The sequence below is a fragment of the Mytilus californianus genome, unplaced genomic scaffold, assembly GCF_021869535.1.
Source record: "Mytilus californianus isolate M0D057914Y unplaced genomic scaffold, xbMytCali1.0.p SCAF_4, whole genome shotgun sequence".
Taxonomy (NCBI): Eukaryota; Metazoa; Mollusca; class Bivalvia; order Mytilida; family Mytilidae; genus Mytilus; species Mytilus californianus.
The window spans coordinates 19,526,612-19,553,707 of NW_026262690.1; the positions used below are offsets into that span (position 1 = coordinate 19,526,612).

Sequence of the window (27,096 nt, forward strand, 5' to 3'; positions counted from 1 at the left end):
TAAGCTGTTGTATAAATATCACTGTGTAATGATATACCAGAATGTACTTTTGAAATGGTTTGTGCAGCAGTAACTACCTTGCTCCACAAGTTGTGTGTTTTACATTACTGATTAATAAATATCCTGAACCCAAGCAAAGCGACTTGAGTTTTATACGAAGTCTCAGCTATTTCATTATATCATAGTTTGCTATAATGACATGTGTTATATCATAGTTTGCTATATGGACATGTGTTATATCTTAGTTTGCTAACTTGGCATGTGGTATATCTTAGTTTGCTATATTGACATGTGTTATATCATAGTTTGCTATATTGACATGTGTTATATCTTAGTTTGCTATATTGACATGTGGTATATCAAAGTTTGCTATATTGACATGTGGTACATCATAGTTTGCTATATTGACATGTGGTACATCATAGTTTGCTATATTGACATGTGGTGTATCATAGTTTGATATATAGACATATGCTACGTCAGAGAGTCAGTGGTATATCGACATTTGGTATATCAAAAAGTTTTATATTGACATATGGTATATCAAAAAATTGAATATTGACATATGCTTGGTATATAAGAGAGTGATCTATAGAAATTTGATATATCAGAGAGTGGTATATCGCCATTTGGTGTACCAGAGAGTGGTATATCCATATTTGGTATATCAGAGATTGGTACATCGACATGTGGTATATCAGAGATTGGTACATCGACATGTGGTATATCAGAGTTTGGTACATCGACATATGCTATGTCAGAGAGTGGTATATAGACATCTGGTATATGAAAAAGTGGTATATCGACACGAAGTATACAAGAGAGCAGTATATATACATGTGATTTATCACAGAATGGTGTATCTGTATGTAGTATACCGTTAGCAAACACAATACCAGCCACCCTTTGCTTTGGTTTTTAAGGCTTCCCATCCCAATCTATGAATGAAATTAGTTGATTATTAAAAAAAAAATGAATAACGTCTAATAATGCATATAGAATTTTCTCACTTAATTCATTTGCACTATACGCCCAATAATTAGGAATTATTAATGTTTACTACAGGCACTTTGGAGGAGGACCTCGATAAATTACAGCAGGACTTCAGTAATTGGTTGTTTTCAGAGAATCCACAATTCGCCACTAGTATAAACATACATAATTATGACGACAGAATAGACGATTATTCCCTAAATGTGTTCGATAGGTGGAAGGTATAAAGCTTTCTTTTACTAGACGTTATGGATCTTTACGAATATAAAGAGTAGAAAATATTATGTAACAACAACAAAAATATATTTCATACAGTAGACAATCAAATATTTAAATGTACATAACGAACAATAACATTTCAAAATATTTTCCCGTAAATAAACGAGTCAGACAGAATTAAATTGGAGTATACGTCATAAGAAGAATTAATAGAGATTTCCAATAAAATGACATTACTCGACATAACCAACCAATCTTGCCGTATCTCTGCGTATTGAAGGATGACGGAGGGGAGCATAGACTGTATGAATGTTTGGCTCGTTGAATACACATACTTTGTTGGAATAGATGCTATTTAAAAATTAGCACAAACTACTATTTTAATTCTTTACATGTTTTGTTATCCGCAAATTTGGCATGATTTCATTGACCTCAACCTTTAAAGGGAATAATTAATTCAGGTACCGGTAATCAAATGCACCGATCATTACTTCGTTATTTCACTTGACCCATATATTTATCTCTCAAACGATGAATTCTCAAAGCTCCTAAATCCAAATTAAGTTTGAAAACATAAAAATAATGGAATCTGAAGCGAGATCATATTCTCATTTTTGATTTAAAAGGTATAAGATAAAACAAGAGTTTCAAACACGCCGGAATGTAAAAGGTGTACACAACTTGCTTCTTCTTCTTCTTTATTAGCATACTTCTATAATTTATTTCAAGATACTTTTGTCAGGTAAAATTCAGATCACTGATGCATCTTTCTGATAGTACTTTGTTACCTTTCCGTAGAATTTTATCAAATGGAATTTATGAGGACGCATCTTAAATAAATTTATTTCATTTTACTGAATCAGTTGATTTTTTATATCTTGTCTTTAATTATAATGATGCATGGATTCTAGGAAAAGCCCGTACAAACGTATGCGTAATTTAACGTCATTGCTCTTTAATTGTTTTTCTAAAATGTTTGGCGTTTAACTTATGCAAATACGTATGAAAAACGGACATGTACGGAATATTTGATTGAAGTTTTGTTAAGTAGGATGATCATTTTAGTTTTATGACCAATTTATGACAGCAAGGGGATATTATATTTACTGGTCTGTGCGTCCGTCCGTTCTTCCGTTCTGTTCAAAATATAAAACGTTTAAAATTGTATACCAAATTAGAGTTTGACCCGGATTAAGTGGTGCACTGAGCATGGAAATATGATCATGTGAAGGGGCACGGTGTCTTAAGGCCACACATTCTTGTGCAAATGTTTTGAATAATACACGTACATGTGTATGTATCTTCCATATTCATAACTGTCCCTTTTGTCGCGCGCTCGCTTCGACAGTTACCCCTCAAAGGTGATCGGCGGAATAGAAATATGGTCATTATTGGTTTTGTTCCGATCGGCAGTTAAACCATTGTCAAAGTGGGGAGTCCGTTTGGTTGTGCAGGAAGTACGCAGTCCCGTCCGGTCAGAGTGGGGACGTTAAATCCGATGCCTCTTGTAGAGAGAATGCCACGGTCTCTACACGTTAATTATGCATGAAATATTTGCCACTGGACGTTAAGCAACCAACTATCAATCAATCGACAGTAGCGTAACTTGAATTTTATTTCTGGTGTGGCAAATGATTTGAATATTTGCAGTCAAAGCCTCACCATGGTTAAAAGACGCCAATGCCAATAGGGAGTGGACGGTTAAATGAAAATATGAATCGCAAAATAGGTGTAGGTGATCATACTCTTGATAGGCCACACATTGGCAAAAAGATCATGTCTATGAAAATTTCGAATTTGTGGAATTTTATCATGAAATAATATTTCTAGTGCGCATTAAATCAATATATTTCAATGAAACTGCTGGTTAAAGGTTTAATTCTCAGTATTCAGTTACAGACAGGTCCTGATCAAAACAAAAATAATTGACAGAATTATATAGAAATAAGAAGATGTGGTATGAGTACACATGAGACAACTCTCCACCCAAGTCACAATGTGTAAAAAGTAAACAACTATAGGTCAAAGTACGGCTTTCAACACGGTGCCTTGGCTCATACCGAACAGCAAGCTATAAAGGGCCCGCCCAAAAATGACTATTGTAAAACAATATGTATGACCTCCTCTTAAATGCTTTTGTACAGATTTGGGGATATTAAGTTTAAGATCCACTATGTTTTTTAATTTTATATGTTTAGCTTTTGTCAAAATGAACGGATGATAATAACTGGGTGAACTATGAAGTATCGTGTTTAATTTAACCAAGGTAGAAGAGAACTACATAAAATGTAGGAATGCCAAGTGTCTGTTGAAAACTTTGTCCACAAAAAGTAACAAGTTAGTTGTCAAAAAAAATCAAGCATCATATCAGTGTCACAGTTATCCCCTCTTGTTTGAATCAGTTTTTTGCGAGGTATACTTTGTCTGTTACTTAAAAAAGATATTTGCATCTACCTTGTTCATTTTCTGAAAATAGTTTTCAAGACGTTAATAATGAGGAATGAGTGAGTAAAGAGTAAAGCAGTCAACGTTTTGAACCGTCGTCACTCAGTATACTTTATACTATGACGTACATGGTATATAATTCTCTTTATCTCTCGTTTTTAATGGTCAAAAATTTGGTGAGGCGGTTGCCTCATCCCGTCAATGAAAGCTACACAACTGCCCGAGTGCGGGAAGTCTTGGACTCGATCCTCGCATGTTTCAAATCGAAGATTGGCTGCCTCTCTGCCAAGTACGCAATATTTAAGAGTTACAGTAAAGATTGGTCGGTCCGGGGTCAAAATCATGTTTCCAGGTAGGATGACATGTCTTCCTACGGTATAATTCAAAGTCTGGTTCATATTCATCTTCTCGTCCTAACTATGCATATGTAAAATACATATGCAAGGAACACTTATATATGGCCCTACATCCTATTAATACTCCTATTTTTTTTCCACTTCTAAAAATGCCAATACCACACCCCCCCCCCCCCCCCCCCCCCCTTTTTTCAAAACCCTGGATCCGCGTCTGGCAACGAAATCTTATTATATTATGTTGTTCAATATTACTTACCTTACACATTTCCGTTAATGATTTATTCAGTAAAATGAATTCGGTGACCCCCTTTTAATTGTTTATCAATAAAATGGATAAAATACTTTAAGTTAATTTACTTCAAGGGATATAAAAAAAAATTGCCTGGAAATGTCTTATGTATTTGGACATTCCCGTTCAACAAATAAATACAGAACAATCCCTAATCGAACACACCGTAATTCTAAAAAAAAAAAACTACATATATAGGGATTTTTTTTATCAATACATACATGTATTATAATAAATGAAAAATACTTTTGTTTAGAAATAAATGGAAGCGATAGTTTTATCTCAATTTTCAATTTTTATAAAGAGACAGATTCAGACAAATTCTGGTTTCGATATTTCTGAAATTGTCAGAAAAATATCCTTCGTAATATTTTCCCCGCAACAAATATAATAAAAAGATAGATAAACTATTAAGAAAGACCAGAAAAAAAGTATGATGGGGCGTTCATCTTCAAAGTATATTGAAAAATAATTGTCATAATCAAAACCATGAAAGATAACTCAAATCGTACGTATGATAGGTATGAGATACGTGTGTTTAAACGTGATCTTATGTCAGTGAAAATAAAGGCGGGAATCTGGTAAACCACGTGATTAATAAAAATGCAAGGTTTCTATCATTTTTCGTCATGATGAAATCATTTTATATGGACGAACATTCCAGTGCGTGATTTTAAAGTCTTGGAATACTTTGTTTAAACTTGAGCGACGTATTTAATCAAATTGAATGGTTGGCAATAACCAGTCCCATTAGGTCCGTACGTCGAGTTACGTACGTATGTCATTTTATTGGAAATCTCTATTAAAACAAAGGTCCGTATTGTTGACGAAAAAAGAAAGTAGCAGTTAGTTTAGTCACTCTTTATTTGCAGCTTAACTTTTATCTTGTAAATAGTTTGTTTTCCCACAGTTTTTCCTAAATACGTGTATTTTTTTCTATCAATGGCATTCATGTTGGTTTGTTTGTTTTGTAGAATGCTGTTGACAGCTATCTTCAACAACTTGCTGCTATTCCACGAAATTCATTATCTGAAAAATATAAAATAGACTTTGATATATTCGAAAATTTCCTTAAAACATACCAAGAGGGTTATAACTGGAAGGAGTAAGTATATTATTTTGATACCGAAACTCGTCTGTACTAATATCAACTAGTTTAAAAACTTATGGAGTCAAATATAAAACAATATTGGGGATTAAACAATTCATCTTTCGCTTGTTCGTGTTTCGGGCACATATAGGGACAATCGTTCAGGACTGTCACTTGACCAATCTGCTACCGATGTACAAAATATGTGTATATGAATATTTCCACAGAGTAAACGATGTGGTTTATCAAATGATTCAAGTACTACCGTTTAGTTCATTCCATGGAATATTTCCACAGAGTAAACGATGTGGAGTATCAAATGATTCAAGTACTACCGTTTAGTTCATTCCATGGAGTATTTCCACAGAGTAAACGATGTGGCGTATCAAATGATTCAAGTACTGCCGTTTAGTTCATTCCATGGAATATTTCCACAGAGTAAACGATGTGGCGTATCAAATGATTCAAGTACTACCGTTTAGTTCATTCCATGGAATATATGTTAGGAGTTTTGTATATCTGATATTTTGCCATTATAGCTTCCGGATAGTATTAAGAATGGTATTTGAAAAAAAATGACACGGATGTACACAATAGATAAGGACTTTATGAGATACTGAAAAATAGATGAAATAAAAGCCGTTTCTATTTTCGATCTTCTGACATCTTAAAGCATACAGTTTTTTAGATTTAATTTTTTTACAGACTGATTTTGCTTTCAGCTACAATTCCTTGAATCCAATAAATTTTCTTGAAGGACCACACGTTGATCCAGACTATTTAGTTAGTATAACACCCCAAAATACACGTGGAGATTTTGAAAATTTCGTTGCAAGAATAGAAGGCTTTCCAAATCAGGTATAACTAGATATATTCAAAACAATGTACAGTTAATATAGAAGACATCTTTTGTTTCATGTTTTAATTTATATTTATACGTATATTTATAAAATTTGTAAACAAACAAGTCTCACGCAAGACTTGTCTACATATGGACAAAACCTTCAACTTGTTAATGTTTCATTCTTTGTTAAGATGTAGTTTTATATTGTGTTTTTTTTTTCAACAACAAAAAATTAATGAAAATTACAGGATTGTGGCAACGTCAGCTGGAACATATCAATGGATATCAGTGACATATATTCCACAATGTTCAACCAAATCATGAAGGCGTTCGTAAAAATTTCGAAGGGATGTACATATTACTCAAATCTAAATCAATTCACTGTTTTCATAAGAGCCAAATTTGAATGAAATTGTTATGATTTTGTTTTCTTTCCTGAATCTAGCTGCATCAGATACAAAAACGATTTGAGAAAGCAGTCTTACAAGGGAACACATACCACAACGTCTCAATTGTAAGTTAATGCATTATTGATTCCAATGATATAACAAATATGATTTGTAGGGATCCTTCAATTTTATAGCTTCATTTTAATGTTCAGTTTTTGTTTCTTATTTGTTGTAATTTGATTTCAAGTAGATTTTTGATGAAATAAGAAATTTGTTTGCTTAATTTTCATTTTTTCTGTATTTTTCCCTTTAGTACAGGTGTTTTATATAACCCTCCTGCTTCTCAGTTTTGTTCACTCGTAATTTAAACAGCTATAATTTATGTCAGATTTGTTTCTTTTTTATTTTATATCTAACGAATTTTATTTAGTTCAAGGTACCGTCTATGATCGACCATGGTATAACATCCAGACCAGAGGATTTCAGTTTTTACTCTCCATTTAACGGCACATTAGAAAACATCACAACTATACCGAATAACATAAAGTAATGTTAACACAAAATCGTATTATATACATTTTATAGTATAACGTAACATGCATCCATGTTCATTTCAACGAACCAGTAAAATATTTTTACTACTAACAAAAAGAAATAAGAACACAGATAATGTCTGATATTCCTTAATCCACCAGTCGATTTTTCTTTTGTTTGTATGCACTGAGCTGATATTTTATTTGTAAGTTCGTAATACTAACTTACAAATCGAGTTTGAGTTTATTTGCAACAAAAGGGGCACTCACGTCTTTTCCAATAAGCTAGTTTTATTTGATTCTTTCAACTTATCGTTATGTTAAATTATTTCAAGATCCTCATTAATTATCTTTAACATGCCCATTACTATCTTCAAGTTATCTTTTAATTTCCATCAAGTTATCTTTTAATTTTCTTTTAGTTTTATTTGATTCTTCAACTTATCGTTATGTTAAATTATTTCAAGATACTCATTAATTATCTTTAACATGCCCATTACTATCTTCAAGTTATCTTTTAATTTCCATCAAGTTATCTTTTAATTTTCTTCAAGTTATATTTTAATTGTCTTCAAGTTATCTTTTAATTTCTCTCAAGTTATCTTTATTTTTTTGTTCAAGTTATCTTTAATTTTTTGTCCAAGTTATCTATTAATTGTCTTCAAGTTATCTATTAATTGTCTTCAAGTAATTGTTTATTTATCTCCAAGTTATCCTTGATTATCTTCAAGTTATTTTTAATTACTTTCGAGTGATCTTTTATTAGTTTCGAGTTATCTAGTTTCTTGCAAACCCAGATATTGAAAATGATCAACTATATTTTTAAGTGAATGTTGTCGACTCTTTAAGTTAGATGTTTGCTAGATACACAAGGCATGATTCTATTAACTTTTGTCTTTCTTTTCTGTTTACTTCAGAACCGACTTACGTACTAGAGCAAAGATAGCCATTATCGCATACTTTCAGTCGTTGAGAGATGTTAAGACATACCTGAAAACGGTAGGTTTATCGTACATAAGGCGTGGAGGGGGAAAGGGGGGAGGGGTTTAAATTATTTTCAAACATTTTCATATCTGTAAAGATACTCATGGATGATGAAAAAACTATAAATTTTAGTCGCTGTTGTAGACTTGTAAAATAATCTTCTATTTGTGTAGCATTGTGATTTGCAGGCGATCGATCCACAAATATTTAGACGTGTATAAAATGTGCTTCATTTGGATGTCAAATCATAGCCGATGAAATATATATATATATATATACATAAACAAGTCTAAATTGAAAACAACGTTCAAACCTATGATTGCGTTGGATAAAAACCGCAATTTTTATACGTGTGCATGCAAAACAAATTTTTTGTTAGAGGGGTCTAACATACATACATACATGCCTTTTGAAAAATGGACAGTTTCAGAAACCATTTTATTTGCATTTTTCGTCTCTTTATGTGTATTACCACAAAGTTAGGAGTGTATATGCTAATGCGATAACAACCTGCACATTTCAGTTTGAGACGCGCGATTTCCTGAAAATCCGTCAAATTCGTTCCTTTAGTATTATAGAATATGAAAACATGTTTTTAATTTTTACACAAAGCATGTATAATTCATTTGTTGAATAATTATGGTTCGGTAGAAAAAAAAATCATTTTTCTTCACATTTTTAGGAATATTTTCAACATCTTCGAGACAGTTATGGTGTAAGCGGTTGGAACAACGGTTCAGATTATTATAAGTCAGTTTTACAGTGGCATCTGTCTTTGCCGCTTACACCAGATGAAGTTCACCAAAAAGGCTTAGATGAAGTGGATAGAATATCCAAGCAAATGAAAAAGGTGAACTGGATATAAAAATTCAATCTAAGCATACTTTTACGTTATTCGGTCTCTGATAGAGAGTTGTCTCCTTGGCAATCATGCCAGATCTTCTTATTTTTATACTGTTTGTGGCAGCTGTTTAAAACATGTATTGAAAATATATAGCTGGTAACTGTACCATCTAGATCATAGAAAACTCAAAAGAACAATCATATATGGAAATTTTCGAATAATAAGATAAGAAGGTCCTCTTCATTCTATTTAGGTCGCTAAATTTGAAACAATATTTTTGTCATCTAAGAATGATATATCTTCATGAATAACTTAAAGTAATTACAATTGAATGTTTTAACTTTGATTTTCCTGATAAGAAATATATGGAAAAGGTTTGAATGACCCCTAAAATGATAGAAATACCCAAACTGCTGACAAAATGAAATAAGCAGAAGACAGAAAATTTTATGCATGATTTCCTATGCATAATTTCCTATCAGAGTAATTTAAAGCAAGCCCTAACTTTTCTTAGGTATTCAAATCTATGTGGTTGTCAGCTACACTACATATTTATCGAAAACTGTCTATTTCAATCAAAAAAATGCAAGAAATTTAAGGAAAAGGATAATTTCAGGACTTTTCAAAGTCATAGTATATGGTGATGATAATGCTTTCAAGTAAATCATATACTGATAGTTAGTATATAAAAAAGAAGATGTGGTATAGTTAGGACTATATAATAATTATTATTATGTTTATTAATTTAAAATCAAAGATGTTCATGAGTACAGGTATTTCAATGTTTTTTTTTATTTCTTAACATGAAGGGTCGGTTAAATCAGATTCCTCCTCTTTACACTGTATCAATGATCAAAATAAAATAGTTTGTGGAGTTTTGAGAATTGACACAATATTTGATGGGACTTTAATGCTAAATCCTGTGCAAAACCCGAATTTGCTTTGAAAGTTTTAAGGAGTCTGTTTTTAAATATATAAATAATATGAAAATTGACAAATTGCGTATCCATGCTAAGTATTTTTTTTTTCTTCTTCAGATAATGGCTAATCTAGGCTTGCATGGATCTGTTAAGGAAGCGTTTGATACCATAAAAAATGATTCCAGATTTTATCTCAAAACAGGGGTAATAATATTAATCATAATAAATAGAATAGTATCTATTGTAGCTGTGTATTATTTCACCAACCTTCCAGTGCCTTTGCTAAAAAGGAAACCTATAATGTAATAGTTACAATTACTTTATTACAAAAGATACCACAAACATAGGAAAAAAAATGCATTAAATTTCAAGATAATTTAAACAAAGCGAAACATTCGAAAGTCCAAAATCGCTCACAAGAGGAAACACATGACAAATTGCTAATACTTCTGACTTGAAAAATATACTTACCATGGGAAAACGCATGAAGAGAGAGATACCTAACTTAGGACAAACAGTTGCCAAGAGAAAATGCATGTAGATATACACCAGAATAAGAACAGACACTTGCCAAGAGAAAACGTATTAAGAGACACCTGACTTAGAAAAGACACTTACCAAGAGAAAACGCATGAGGATACACCTGACTCAGAAAAGACACTTTCCAATGGAAAATGCACAACGATACAGTGACTCCTGACTTAGAACAGACACTTGCCAAGGATAAATGCATGGCAATATACTCTTAACTCAGAACACTTTTCGGTGATAAACGCATGACTCAGACTCCTGACTAAGAACTCACATTTTGAGGAACATTTTTGAGGAAAAATGCATGTCTATAATTTCTGAATTAGAACAGGTACATTCCACGAATAACAAAAATAAAAAGCATCCTATTAACAGTCACTAATCTATGTAGTAGTAAAACGAAAATGAACAATTTAGAACAATATCTGCCTAAGTTATAGGAGCTGTAAAGAATAATATGAAAGTAAAAGATATTCGAATAAAAGGTTTTATATTTTTAAGGCAGATATTTTAGCCAGATTTAACCACATTATACACGAAGAAATAGAACCAAAACTACCACTTATGTTCAAGAACATACCAGATCTTCCAGTGGAGTAAGTTTATTTTAAAATCAATCTTGATGATCTATCAGAAAATAAGAATACTATCAAGATATACGAAAACATATATTCAATAATGCAGTAAAAATATGACATTTTACAACAAGCCTACAGATTTGCTTCTGACAGTACTGACACGTAGTATTATCGGTCGTTCCACTGTCTATATCACTCTGCTCAGTATGCAGACAACCCGATAATCGGTACTTATTGATGCTTGGTTGTAGATATCGTCTTTACATAATTAAAAAAGTCATATCGATGTCAAACGATGTAAGGATCTTAAAATTAAGTACAAAAATGTTCAGAATCTAAAATTTCTTTTGTAATAAGTGTAATAAAAGATAATTATCCCCATTTCTTTACACTTTAATATTAATTTGGAAAGGGCTGTTTTATTGCACGTTTATTCTTGACGCTACTTCATAGTAACTTCAATATTTCTTGTCATTTAGAAGTGTTAAAACAATATTTACGTTAAAAATTGTATTGCACCAGTTCTATGTGCATTTTGACTATTAATTTTGTCTTCAGTGGTGTTCGTAGGCTCATTTTCAAAATAAATAAGAAAAACATATTCAAAGGGGTAATTCAGTGAAAAAGCAACCCAATTACACTCAAAATATCGAATGGTCAAATCGAACAAAAACCCTTTTGTTGATCAACTGTTTGTTCAGTACAAAGACTCGTAATGTACACAAACAAATTATATAATTCATATATGTGTATGTTTTTTTTTCAGGGTACGACCAATGCCTAATGATGGCCCGGGCGGGCAGTACATTCCAGGAACAGCTGATGGATCTAGGCCAGGGGTATTCCAAGTTAACCTAATGCATCCTGATGAAATGTACGTTGTTACGGGTATCTGCTAGTAGAAATGTACATTGGCAAGTTTAGCCTATTCTATTTAGTTTACTCTAGTGGTCTCATATTTTCCTTAAAATCAAATGAAGTGAAATAGCAAACTGAAGCAGTTCGTTCTTTATTAGTAATATTTGTTTTCTGTATTTAATAAAAAGAATGAATACCTGAAATAGCACTTAATATCCCTCCAAAGATATACATATGCGTAACTTTTATTATTCAGGCTGACAATAGATTTTATGGCTTTATCAATACACGAAACCAACCCAGGACATCATTTACAGGTAAATGTCGATCATGTACAAAAAGTTGCTGTCTGAAAAAATATTAAATGACCTTTCAAACAACAGTTGGAGGTATCATACCAGTAAGAATAGGACGAATTATTCTCAGATAACCATGAAATAACACTGAAAGCAACAGTATCTCCCTGAAATAGTGAAAATACCCTGGTCATAAATATAACTATATATGTATACTGTAGCTAGAACACTTCCTGTTGTCTTTATTTACCAAATTCATTAAGAAAGTGATATTTTGTGCAATGTCGGTTTAGGGATAGAAAATAAGTTTTATTTTTGTGTAAGCGAAACTGTTGAAGGGCTCGGTAAACCTCACCCTTTTCCAGTTTCTGAGGCTCATACCAAAAAGTTTATATTTTTCTGAAATTGACCTAATATTGTCTATATAAATACTATTATTCACGTTTACAGATCAGCACAGCATTGCTGGCCAAAATAGCAGACTTCCGAAGATATGGTATCGTTGAAAAATACTTCCAAGCTCCCGCTTTGTTTCCATTTTATACAGCCTTTGTTGAAGTAAGGATTAAAAAAGAGAACAGACACTTATTAAACACACAGTACAATTAGTTTTATAACATACACACAGAACAATTAGTTTTATAAAGAACGCACAGTACAATTAGTTTTATAAAGAACTCACAGTACAATTAGTTTTATAAAGAACGCACAGTTCAATTAGATGTATAAAGAACTCACAGTACAATTAAAAACCAATTGTTCACAGAACAATTGAAGGTCTTTCCACCAGTAAAGATCTATTTTGATATTAAAATATTAAAAATCAGTCTAAAATATCAGTTCCTATGGCTTTATGATGTATAAATATGAATTTAAAGCAAAGGTCAAAATCTAGAACGTCCTATCAACCTATGACCTTGACTTCAATTTCAAGGTCACAAACCAAGGACCTCAAATCAAAAGACCCTAGGTCTTTAATATGTTTGGTTAATGAATTATACCACTTAACGCATAATTCTAAATATAAGATGGGCGAAAACTCCCATTTATTGTCTACGTACCCTTTCAACCAAATTTTATAAGTTACGACATGTCGCAACTAACAATTTAGTAAAAATAAGATGTCGATATGTTATACGGGTTTTGAAAAGAAGTGAGAATAAGCCAAAATCAAAATTTAGAATATGACTTTGACCTTTGACCTTGACCTAATTTTCTTTTTTTTGGACCAAGGACCTCAAATCCAAAGACCCTAGGCCAATGTCACTTATGGTTTACCAGTTAGAAACGCATATCACTTATATGAAATACATAAGGGGGAATAACTCTCATATGGAATATCCGGATAGCTTCGGTCAAATAAAAATCCTAATCCTGTAGATGTAACGAGCAATTTGGTAAAATAAATTTGTCGTTATCTTTTACGGTTGCGAAGGAGTAGTGGCCACAAGAAAAACAGTGTTTGGGGAGATAACTCTTACAACGTAAGGTATTTGGTTACGCGGTTGTCAGTTTTAAAAGCGTATAAACTATACGATATCATATTCCAAATATCTAAGAGACAACTTATGAAACAACAAAACTACGCAAGAAGAAAAATTAGGATAAAGAAAAAAAAAAAAATAATAATCAGAAGAAAACCAATAGGTCTTTCCACGGAAAAGTGGAAAGACCTAATTAGTTTTATAAAGAACGCACAGTACAATTAGTTTTATAACGTACACACAGTACAATTAGTTTTATAACGTACACACAGTACAATAAGTTTTATAAAGAACGCACAGTACAATTAGTTTTATAACGTACAAACAGTACAATTAGTTTTATAACGTACAAACAGTACAATTAGTTTTATAACGTACAAACAGTACAATTAGTTTTATAACGTACACACAGTACAATTAGTTTGATAACGTACACACAGTACAATTAGTTTTATAAAGAACGCACAGTACAATTAGTTTTATAAAGAACGCACAGTACAATTAGATTTATAAAGAACTCACAGTGCAATTAGTTTTATAAAGAACGCACAGTACAATTAGTTTTATAAAGAACGCACAGTACAATTAGTTTTATAAAGAACGCACAGTACAATTAGATTTATAAAGAACTCACAGTGCAATTAGTTTTATAAAGAACGCACAGTACAATTAGTTTTATAACGTACACACAGTACAATTAGTTTTATAACGTACACACAGTACAATTAGTTTTATAAAGAACTCACAGTACAATTAGTTTTATAACGTACACACAGTACAATTAGATATATAAAGAACTCACAGAACTTAGTTTTATAAAGAACACACAGTATAATTAGTTTTATAAAGAACACGCAGTACAATTAGATTTATATAGAAGACATAGTACAATTAGTTTTATAAAGAACGCACAGTACAATTAGTTTTATAAGAACACACAGTACAATTTGATTTATAAAGTACACACAGTACAATTAGTTTTATAAAGAACTCACAGTACAATTAGTTTATAAAGTACACACAGTACAATTAGTTTTATAAAGAACACACAGTACAATTAGTTTTATAAAAAATACACAGTACATTTAGTTTTATAACGTACACACAGTACATTTAGTGTTTTAAATTACACACAGTACAATTAGTTTTAAAACGTACACACAGTACAATTAGTTTTATTAAATTGGACGTCACAGCGTATGCAAAATAGACATGCGCTGGCCATACATACCTAAAGAAGTGACCGAAATGGTGAACTATGGGTCCTTTTTCATTTTTTAGTGATACTAATTTTTCGAGATTTAGTCCGGATAAGTGAATAACGAATTTCAGTTTAAAAAAAAACCATATATCGTATAGAACTGTATGAAAAAAAAACCCACGAAATCATGTCTCTTCGAAAATACAATGATCCCTACATGCTTGAAAATTTGTATCAACGAAAATAAACTACAAAATGCTACACCATATAAAATCCAATGAAATAATATAAACATACTTTTATGCAACTGCAAAAGACAACTATATGCAGATGACAACATAGTACACTGAATAAGCTTTCGCATGCTGTAATACCTATCTTTGTTAGACTATTGAGATCAAATAAAAAGATATTCTGTTTTTGCTCATTTAAATCGTAACTTTAAATTAGATCAATGAAGTACAGTATAAAAAAATAATTCAAATTGTTTTGTGTAATTTCAGGGTTGGGCCTTGTACGCTGAATCATTAGGAGAAGAAATGGGTCTTTACAAGGATGAATATGATTTGTACGTTAAGATGTTAGCAATTATCTTGCAATAATTCATACTCTTCCGTAATTTTGATTGGCCTAGGCATTCCAGAAGTTAAATTTTATTTCAGAACAACATGCAACATATTTGACTGCACGTGCTATCCGTGACAACATTAAAACAATGAATAGGAAAACAAACGAGCGACTTGATTTAGCTCGTACCTTATACAGTTAATCATATACATTGAATGCTTCCTTTTGTATTTTTATTGAAGTGTAAAAGCGTTGCCTGAAGCACATAATATGCGCATTATTAAGAATAATTTTAAAGGTTTTATATCAATTTATTTTAGGCTCGGTAGATATGCGTCAGAAGTATTTCGTGCATGCAGACTAGTTGTAGACACAGGTCTTCACTCCAAAAAGTAAGCATATAGTTAAACTTATTTGTACAAGAGTAAAAGATCTTTGTCATGTTCTATCATCGTATTTTCATTTCTAATTGTAGAGTTATAACATTAAAACTATAGTAACAAACTTATCATTGAGTAACTATACGTAGATATTAAAATATTTCCGAGATATTTGAAATAGTATGGATCGAAAATCAAGATGAAAGTAAGGAAACGGCTATCAACAGACAAAGTTTTGAACACATATAAAACAAACCCCAACACCTGAATCTTTGGACAAAATTACTCCAAAGAGGACCACGTGTTAGGTAGTATGGTGTAGTTTACGCAGAGTGCTGCGGATGCTACAACATATATTGATTTCACCATCCGAAAGAGTGACATATTCTTTTACTTCGATAGCTGGACACGACAGCAAGCAATCGATTATATGGCAACTTATACTGCATATGGTGAAAGTGCGATTGCTACTGAAATTGACAGATACATAACATGGCCCGGTCAAGCCTGTGCTTACAAAATAGGAGAATTAAAAATTAGAGAACTAAGGAACAAAGCAAGGGCTGAGTTAGGTAAGAATTAGTACGAGTCTATGATTTTGTATATTAGACAATTATCTTGATAAATATTATTCGGCAATGCTATATGTAAACGTTTGCAACATAGATAAAGACGAACTAACTAAAAACGACTATAGAGAGGATACTCGTAAACCACAATAGAATGTACGATGATATAAATCATAGTGTTAATCAATATATCTAACATTTTGTCAATCTCTCAATTCTCTTGTTGTACAAGAAAAGTATTGCATACATAACATACGGAGAAAAGACTAGAAAAACAAGCAATACTCAACAATCAATCATCAAAGATCGAGGAACACAATGTATATATTATATGATATAAAACTATGACACTTCTGGACTGTTTTATCAATCAGAATTATGGCATTTTATCTTTTTTGTTGAATGATTGACGACTTACAGCTTATGATCAAGTTGTTCTACAAGGCAAAGGCTTATTAAGAAAACAAAATATTTTAAAACATGTGTTACATGCACATTGATGAAAAAACAAAATCCATAAGTATTGTTTCAAAAGATGTAATTAAAACATATTTCAGGAGAGCTTTTTGATATAAGAGATTTCCATGCTGTCGTACTTGAAAATGGAGCTTTGCCTCTATCAACACTTGAAACTATTGTTGATGATTGGATTGAGAGATCAAAAATAGCAAATGCCCGAACATCAGGTGAGATTTTGGGATGTAAATATTTACTTTGATAATGTTATTCTGGGAGATATTTATTATAAAAAAGTTAAGATTGTAATTTTGTATTTATTTTTCATTAAAGTTACTGTTATGTCGTTTTAATTATATATTTCTATTATCAATTCTTTGTTCTGTCTGACACGCTCATGTGCTACCATCTGTTAGATACATACAACACCGAACATCTCATTGGACTAATATATTATATTTAGATTTTCACCTCAATCTTATCAGTTCACACGATAATACCTCCTTACTTTTTAAATCAGTCTTTCCCTATGTATACCTTACCACCCTTATTGCAACAGAAATTTTCAATTACAACCACGTATTGAGGGATCTCAGTATTGACGACTTCAAGTCTAAACCTCCTTGATTGCACATATGCTAGTTCCCCGTTCATATATAATCCGACTGCCAGTGGACACGTTATTACTGGTGACCTGAATACTGTCGTTAACACTTCTCTGCGAAATGCGATATCCAAATGCCAGAAATATCGTGAGCCTAAATCCGTCAATTGGTAATTCAGTCGAGGATTATGCCCAGCAATGCGCTATATGCGAAAAAGAAGACGTAGATATCTTTCCGAATTGGTTAAGGCTGTGAGGTCGTTGATACAAATCAGAATAAAAAACGGAATGGATCTATGTATATACATGCTACGTCGTTCTTTAAAGACCGAAATCTTGCAAACACATGTGCTACCTCGATGGCAAATATGTTGTTGTCCCCGCAGATAAAGCCGCAAACAGCATAGTTTTTGTGTGTAAATCACATTATATAAACTGCTTGAAAAAGGAATTAAGTATTGACAATTCACCTAAAAACTCAATGTATAACCCCACGACACTTATCAAGGAAGAAATCATGAATAATCATAGGTCTGTTCTATGTTCCATTTTGGAATTTCAACCAAAGATGAAGAACTGGCTCTTCCTTCACTGTATTCGATATCTAAATTACATAAGTGTTCTTACAATCTGGGAACATATATTTGTTCCGCATAATAATTGTTCCCCCTGGAACAAAACTATGGATAATAAAAGTTCTTGGGAACAAACATTACATAATACTATTTCCACCTTCATAAGATATTTTCCTGGAACTAAAACGTCATAATATTTGTTCCTTTAATGAAAGAGTGTCATTTGATTTTTTACACCTGATTACATCTTAATTAATGTTCACCTCACATGACATTTACCTGTACATGTAGTACATACAAAGAATGGAGTCTGAGGAATACAACACTGTGACTTATTTAACTAAATGGTCCGTTAGTCTGTACCAATGAAGAAAGTTTAACTTATACTTTAGTCAAGCATGAAGTTAGCCACAAATTTCAGATGAAAATGCCTGTACTTTATTATTGGAAATTTACCTCCATACATTTGTAGCTAGAAATAATTTTGTATATTGTAGTATATATTCCTAGAACTTTAATTATCTAATAACCATGATAACTATTCCTGAAACATTTATAATATAGCCAATATTCCAATATGCCTGGAACTTTTATAATAAAACAAATATTCCTAAAACTTTTAAATATAACAAATATTCCTGGAATTGTTTTTAATATAACAAATTCTCCTGGAACTTTTATAATATAACAAATATTCCTGGAACTTTTATTATATAAAACATTGTCCATAATATTTATTCCAAGAACTTTAAAACATAAAACATTGGGAACTTTCCTTATGTAATATTTTATCCTTTGTGAAGGAAATTTTCTATAGCATTGGATAAAATATTATATAAGGAAAGTTCCAAATGGAACTTTTGTTATATGCTAAAAGTTCTTTGGAACAAATATTATGGGGGAACTTATATTCTGTCACATAAGTCTCTTTCCTCGTGCAATAGCATTAAAACATTTGATTTTTCTACCTTTTGCATAAGTATTTCCATTTTAAACTAAAAGACAAATTGGTTAAGAATTTGAAAGAATTGTCCTGCTTTCTTTCATTTAAAAGAATGGCCAACGTAGATACATGTATCTTGTCTTAGGGAGGGATAAATCGCACTTTGTGAAAAATCATTCTGATTCAAACAAAAAATTCTCTGAAACTGACATTATTTAGAAGCTTGATTTCTTGATTGACAACATATTTGTTACTTTTGGATAATGTGTTTTTCAAGAATCAATCGGCATTCCCATGGGAACCAACTGTGCCTCTCTTCTTGGCGACTTCTTTCTTTATTCATATGAGGCTGCCTTCATACAGGAAATCTTGGAAATATATTTTGTTTTTTCCCCGACTTTTTTTGTTCTGGTTGTTCCTTTGGGACCTTCTAGCTCTTTTTTACAGAACATCCTGTAGAAGACCTTGACAAACTAGAAACCGACTTTAGTAATTGGTTGCTGTCAAAGAACCCAGGAACTGCTAGATACTTGAATATACATGTTTATGACGAAGATGTCAGAGACTTTTCGCTCCAGTCATTTGATGATTTAAAGGTATAAAATACTTTGAACACAGAGTTATATGATAAAATGTAAACATGTCGAAATAGGTTATCTTTTCTATCCATAAACTTGCAATATATGGCGAATTAGTATTGATAGTTATATTGATAAATAAAACTTAAAAAATGCTTTATTTTCATCAACTTACTTTTTATACTCAATAAATGTTTTTTTCAGTACACACTTTCATCTTACATATTTCTTGAAATTTAGCTAACAGAGAAAAAAATGCAATCTATGACAAGTGTCCTAGAGTTATGTCCCAGGGTATATCGTTACTTATCTCAGTATTAGAAGATACGTTAAGGCAAAATCTCATTATGACCAAAACACAAAGGAAATACATTTCCAGGCAAATACTACTGAAGAAAGATATAAATGACTTCACAAGATTTTTATTCGGAATCATGAAGTGGTTGATCAGTAAGTGTTTTTCTCAGGTCTACAATGTAATCATTAATGTTGTCTAATGTTTTAGAAATTAAAAACTTACTAAGGATTTCGACTTGAATTGTGTTGAACTGATTCTTATCGTGTCGACGAATGCAGTCTATCACAATTTGGATTTTATAAGATTTTGATAATATGGACTCCTATAAGTCTGTTTAACACCAGAATATAACTGAACATCAGTGTACTACCTTTATATTTAGGAAGACGTCGACAGTTTCCTAATGAAGCTCAACAATATACCGAGAAGTGCACTAAATGAAAAGAACAAAGTGGATTTCGATATATTCAAAGATACTTTAATGACATATCATGATGGATACAAATGGGGATGGTGAGTTTTTCCCGTGTATGATAGATAACAGGTTTGATAACGTTTGCCATATGACTTGTGATTGGTATAGTGATGTTTAGTCAAATTTGATTGAAGTCATGTTTTTAAATGATTGCATGCAAATGGTGGGATGAATTTAACATTATGATTCTTTAAGTTTTCAAAGTACCAGTAACTAAAAATTGAGGTTTTAGCTTTTTCATCAGGACACACGAAAGTATTATTTGTTAATTCATATGGTTAGAAGTAGAAGATAAGAACCTGCAAATGTATAAAAATAAATCCAAAACACCTGATTACTCGAGCTCTTTATGAACTTACTAAACTTTAGACTGACTAAGAGGGTAATCAGGTCCTGCTTTGCATATTTCACTATTCGGTTAACACGTGTTGACATTTGTTAATAAGTAATATTAACGAAAACGAAATTCAAATGAAACTTATGTTTGGAATGCATGTAACATAATCAGTTCGTTATTGCCAAACAAGTCACAACACAGCTGCGAATAAAAGCCGATTCAAGAGATGAAGAAATACCTTGTTATTAGCAAATATTCATTGTTATTTTTTTTCATTTAATACCAGTCAAAAAATTCATATCCTTCAATTCATTTTAAAGTACATAAAGATAATATGTGAAGGGCGAGTTGTTTTAACAACATGTAAAATTGATGAATAAACTTGTATTCAGGTATGCCGCTGTCAATCCAATTAATTTCTTAGAAGGACCACAAATAGACCCATCAGGTGATGTTGATGTTTTACCAAAGAATATGAACCTTACTGACTTTGAAAGCTTTATAACAAGAATAGGAAAATATCCAGTGCAAGTAAGATTTCGGCTTCCGTATTGTCATTGCATATCTTTCAAATCAGGTTACGTAAAGAAACATATTTTTGTTTAATAAACATGCCATTTTTTTTTGGGGCTTTTTATATGTAAAAAGATTGAATAAATAGAAAAATTAAAAAGAAGGCAAAAGTTGCTGCTATTACATTACACTTATACAAATTAAAAGGGTTTTCTTGGTTTTTTGTGCAGTTTTCATCCTTTAGGGAGCAATATATTTGTCAATTCTTCTGACTTAACACTATGATAAAAAAAAAACACCAATTCTTCTTATTATGAAAATAACAACAAAAATGTTAAGAAAAAAATGCTTTCATGATTATATGTTTTTTCTTTGACAAGGACTAACCAAATACTTTAAGTGAATGTATCAAATATATGTCAAATATATGTCACATCTCTAGTAGATAGTATGATTGAAATAATATGAGGTAATATGACTACTTCTAGGGGTGAAGGTCTCGCATATATTTACCCTTTATAGTAAAATTGAAACAGAATTGTTTTCTTGATAGATGAACCAGTTTAAGGCAAGAATGGATAAAGCTATAAGTGAAGGTCATACAAATCATAATGCATCCATGGTAAGAGTTATAGTAAAATACCTTATTTTACTCTTAATACTATTCTTAAACTTTCTGTAGTTATTTACATTGTGCAAACCTTTGTTCTATACATATACATTTGATTTGATTTGATTAAATGACAAAAATGAAAATGTCAAATAAAAACATTAAAAGGAATAAACAATTTATACGAAATTATTTTAAAAATATAATATGTAACAACAAAATTGAAATGCGTTATTGTACTTGATTAGAGTATAACTGCACCGTTCAAGAAATTAAACAGATATAGTCAGTCCAGTTTCAGAGTATAATAGAGAAGTCACCTTTACGACAAAAGAGGTGATCTATGATTTTCCTTTATATTCATATAGTATTCCGGCAGCCCATTGATATTTCCGAGTTGATAGGGTATTTCTGAGCTTATGATTACTATCATGCAGGATTTCCTCTTTAGATGGTTGATTCGTATAGTACAAGGACTGTAATAAACCAAGGTTTCGCAAAGGAACCGTGGATGTTGCCATCAAAAAACGGGTGTCTGTTACGTTACATAATAGACACAGATGTCAACTAGTCCGAGACACAATACCGTCTTTATTTTCCTTGTTTATAATTATCTACAGATGTGACTTATCATCGGATTGTTTATTGCGAGGTGCAACAATTATAACTGCTTACTCTTCTGACATATGTATATTGTGGGATTTGTGTTACTTAATGTTTTTGGCGTTTTAAGTAGCGTTTATGGGTTGTAATTTGTATTTTCCTCAATTTGATTTTTGCGATGTTGCGATCTGTCTTTTTCGATGTATTATTGTAATTTCCCTTTCTGTATTTCCATGCATTCTGTGTGTCATACTTGCTGACGAAATAATGTTGAAAAAAACAACTAGCAGTATTATACTTACATTTTACCTTAATTACAAAAAGAGGTATTGTTGCAAGTTGATTGTTTGTTCAATCGTCAAAATAGTTTGGATACCTTCTGAAAAAGAAAGTTTTGAAGAACACATTTCTATCAGTGCTTATTTGACAGAGTGACCGATTGAATGCAAAAAAGATATATACTTTAATAAATAACAATAACAAAACAAATCAGTTGACTATTCTAATATAGGAAACAGCAAACAGACAACACAATAAGATGAGTAAAATCATTTCAGGTCAGCAAACTGAGTTAAATGTGAAAATTTCTTTTCAACAACTTCATTATTTGTTAAAACGTGTATAAAATGATGTAAAATAAAAGTTTACCAGTCGCTTGGAGGTTTAATTCGGTTAATGATGGGCTATTAAGTGTACATGTAAGCCTTTCTACAGAAAAATAAATAGGTGATACTTATGAATATACGGAACGGTAAATAAACATTTTTATTGTTATCAAGACTAATATGATGAACTGTTCTTTTTTTTTTTTACCTTAAAACAGTCAAAGATAACGTCTATCTATTCACACATCTTAACGTCCATTATTGGCTAAAACAGCGCTGACCGATATTTGAAACATTTCTTCGGCTTCGAATCCTATAAGTTAAAGTTCATTCTCAAAAGATAAGATCATAGACTTTAGAATTGTAAACAGACCAGGCACCTATCCCATGGGAGGGTATCACAGATACAGTAAAGCCTAAATTACACCTTCATTTCAATGAGACAATCAACAGTGAGGGTTGATTGTGAAGTAAACTTTACGACAAAAGAGAATATGACCTTATATGTTCTATTGTGTACATGAAATACTCATGTATTAGCATTCAGGAAGTTCATTCACATATCCGAGTTGATAAAGATTTCCTTAAAGTTGCCATCATATACCGTTACGTTAGTTAATAGACAGAGATGTTCAATTTCTCTCAATCCTGTTCTGACTTTCTTCTTTTATGACAATCAACGTATACAACTTATCAGCAGATAGTTTCTTGTCATGCGCAACACACCGAATGCATTACAGGAACTGTTCACGCTTCTTCATTTTGAGTTTTTTTGGGGGATTCATGTAAATCAATTTGTTTAGTGTACTAAGTAGTGTTTGTGGACTGCTGTTTGTATTTTCATCAATTTGATTTTTACGCTGGTTTATAAACAACAATAACACGTTATATATGTAGGACTCTAAAGTGCGATGGGGACGCTAAAGTACGATGGTCTGCGCTAAAGTGCGATGCCTCCATACGCTAAAGTCCGATGGTCCGCGAAAGTATAGACGTACGAAACGTAGTTGGATTATGACGTTAACAGTCGTTTATACAAACCAAAAATGAACATGCTGAAAGATAAATTAAGAATATTTGCTTAACAACTTTAAAATCAAATATCCATGACTTAATTAATTTAAACCTAATCGTGCTTTATCGGCTGAAGCAAATGTGGTTTTTTTTCGGGTGCTGGATGCAGGACTTGTAGCATCCTGCAGTCGACCATTTTACTATATATTTGTAGGATCATATAGATACAAAATAGTATACGCACATTAGTGAAAGACTTATTGAACGGCAAGCTACATAAATTATCCAAATATTTGATACGCCCGAATTGTTAAAAATTCATTTACAGGAAATATAGTATTTTGTGACACCTAAATTACCTTTTTAGCAATTATTACGTGGTCGGTCTTCTAAATTTAGAAACAATCACTTAAGCCTACAAGTAAACTATAAAGCCTATCACATATGTTATACCTTAGCATACTAGCTTTTGCAAAAATACTATTTTTTTAACATCAATATACTTTAACGTTTAAAGCCCTCGAACCTTACCCTATTGGTTCATCGCACTTTAGCGTGATATACCATCGTACTTTAGCAAACAAACAACCATCGCACTTTAGCGTGAGACACCATCGTACTTTAGCGTAGACCATCGCACTTTAGCGTGACCATCGCACTTTAGAGTACCATCGCACTTTAGAGTCCTACATATATTTGGTGCGTCCGAAGCGCTTTTTTATATACTTTAATCAGCAACGCTCATACCCACATATGTGAAAGACACATATGGGGAATAAATACCTTGGCATGTTAGGAGCTATATGACCAAAATGAACCTAGAAAGTATAGTCTAATGCATCAGAGGTCAACTTTGCCTGAAGAAGTAATAACCTTAGTTTCTTAATAATTTCTTGATTTAGCAATGGAAAAATTAAGAAAATATGTTATAAATCATGTAAGTACTGAATACTGAGCTGATGTCACTGATGATATCCATGGGAACTTAAAGTCCACTAACTGTGGTATCGACCCAGTTCTAGTAAATGAAAATAACAGTTGATAAATTTCGTGAGTCTTAAGCACTTTTCTGAATTGACTTTAATCAAGAACACTAAAACCAGCACATTTGAAAGCCAATGAGATATACATACTTAAAAACACGAGGAGCTCTATATAAACTTCTCGATGTATTTTTTTTTTCAAAATCCCTGTATGAAACTCCTTACCATATGTATATCATACTCGTTGGCATAATATTATCGCAATCACCAATTATGCTTACACTTTACTGTAATCACAAATGATGTGTGGTTATTAATTGATTGTTCAATTGGAAAAAGATTCTGGATACATATTGATGAACATATTCACTAAAATCGGTGCTTATAAGATAGAATCAATGACCGATTGTATGAAACAAGATGCGAACTTGAAATAAATAACAGAAGAACAAAACGCACGGATAGACTAGTTTGTCACATGAGGAAAACACATTATTATTGTATTTTAACAATTATGATAAACAATTAGACCAAATATATTATTCCTAATGCTGTTTTAGTTCCGTGTTCTAAAAAGATTTGAAGACATCATAACATCGCAGCCAGAAGCATTTCCACTGTACCAGCCATTCAATGAAACCTTAGACAATACTACGTCAATTACAGACGATGAGAAGTAAGAGTACAACATATATTCAACTTTTCAAAGTTTATCAGTGACACTTCAGTGTTAGATCTTTACAGAAAATAATTTGTAGAAGCGGTAATTGCACAGCCAATCACACTATATTTAAGGCATGCGCACAAAGAAAATGCAAACACCTTAAATTTGCTCAAACTGCAATAAACGTGGGAATGGTATAATGTTTTACGTTTTTTTTTTTAAATAATATTCGAAAAAGAGGAAAGTGTAAATGCACACACAAAATAAAACATGTTATTCATTGTAGATTAAACAATAACGTTGTATGCCATTTAAACATTAGATTTCGGTTATTGAAACACGTTTTCTAATTTTCAGAACAGAACTACGTCGCCGGGCAAAAGAAGTAATACAGAAATATCTGACATCATTGACAGAGATGAAAGATTACATTCAAAATGCAAGTACACAGCTATAACATATATAAAACTTCATCCACGAAAGCAATTGTTTAATATAAATTTAATGATTTTTTTCATTCGTGTTGCATCAATCATCTCGTGGTAGAATGCATGGAACAACTATGGTAAATTTGGGTTCGATTTCCGATTGATTTAAACTGAATACAAATATGTGATATTTTTTGCTTCTCTCCAAAGCGAAAGAAAATTCGAAACAGGAATAAGGACAGAGAAAAACAATAGTAGAAATGTAGAATGTGTCCAGAAAGAATGACCCTTTTTGATCAGATAATTTCTTGCAAATCATTAAAATAGACCTAAAAACGGTATAACTATCAAACACTTTTAATAGTAAAAAGATTTAAGAGGGAAACAGCCAATATTCAGTACTGTTGTTCAGACATTTTTCTTATGATCAATAAGAGTGAGACCAGTCAATTCTCATAGAAGCCATAATCATTTTTTTTATATTCGATATTATTTAATTCTTCTTCTAGACTTACATGAAACACCTAAGGCAGGCTTTTGGTGTTAACGTTTGGATTCATGGTAACGAGTTTTACGAAGCTTGTCTAAGATGGCATTTATCCCTTCCACTGAAACCAGAAGAAGTTCATCAAAAAGGCATTGATGAAGTCCATCGAATATCATTAGAAATTCAAAAGGTATATTCAAATTATAATAAACCGGGTTACAAGCACGAACATTTTTTTGAGGATACCATAACTATCAAAACTCATCATTTACACTACTACATACACTTTATGGAATAATGATTCGAATTGGGATAAGAATAAGAATGTTATGTACTGAGACCGTTATGCCAACCTTCTTTGTGAGCAATTAAGAAGAAGAACGAACATTTTTCACGTTCATATTATAAAACAGACCGATAAAATAGAAATGATGGGATATGGTGTGTTTATTCTTCGACAAATCCCTACCACCACTAGACAAACTACACAAAAGTGAAACCAAATTTAAAGGAACAGCGATTTAATTGATGATTTTTATCTCAAAGTCACATT

The 27,096-nt window shown here is 31.8% G+C and overlaps 1 protein-coding gene across 1 annotated transcript in view; it reads left to right on the forward strand.

The window, feature by feature from the left end:
• Positions 1-27,096, forward strand: part of LOC127737626 (uncharacterized) — an 87,576-nt gene that overhangs the window by 12,784 nt on the left and 47,696 nt on the right. The window contains exons 4-26 of the mRNA XM_052248480.1: positions 1,066-1,214; positions 5,277-5,407; positions 6,115-6,250; positions 6,682-6,750; positions 7,056-7,171; positions 8,076-8,157; positions 8,825-8,992; positions 10,024-10,110; positions 10,939-11,033; positions 11,782-11,889; positions 12,130-12,190; positions 12,620-12,727; positions 15,358-15,422; positions 15,742-15,813; positions 16,204-16,373; positions 16,928-17,056; positions 19,396-19,544; positions 20,207-20,337; positions 21,029-21,167; positions 21,703-21,771; positions 25,525-25,640; positions 25,986-26,067; positions 26,566-26,733. Coding sequence (XP_052104440.1) covers positions 1,066-1,214; positions 5,277-5,407; positions 6,115-6,250; positions 6,682-6,750; positions 7,056-7,171; positions 8,076-8,157; positions 8,825-8,992; positions 10,024-10,110; positions 10,939-11,033; positions 11,782-11,889; positions 12,130-12,190; positions 12,620-12,727; positions 15,358-15,422; positions 15,742-15,813; positions 16,204-16,373; positions 16,928-17,056; positions 19,396-19,544; positions 20,207-20,337; positions 21,029-21,167; positions 21,703-21,771; positions 25,525-25,640; positions 25,986-26,067; positions 26,566-26,733 — 2,600 coding nt within the window. The remainder of the gene's footprint in view (positions 1-1,065; positions 1,215-5,276; positions 5,408-6,114; positions 6,251-6,681; positions 6,751-7,055; positions 7,172-8,075; positions 8,158-8,824; positions 8,993-10,023; positions 10,111-10,938; positions 11,034-11,781; positions 11,890-12,129; positions 12,191-12,619; positions 12,728-15,357; positions 15,423-15,741; positions 15,814-16,203; positions 16,374-16,927; positions 17,057-19,395; positions 19,545-20,206; positions 20,338-21,028; positions 21,168-21,702; positions 21,772-25,524; positions 25,641-25,985; positions 26,068-26,565; positions 26,734-27,096) is intronic.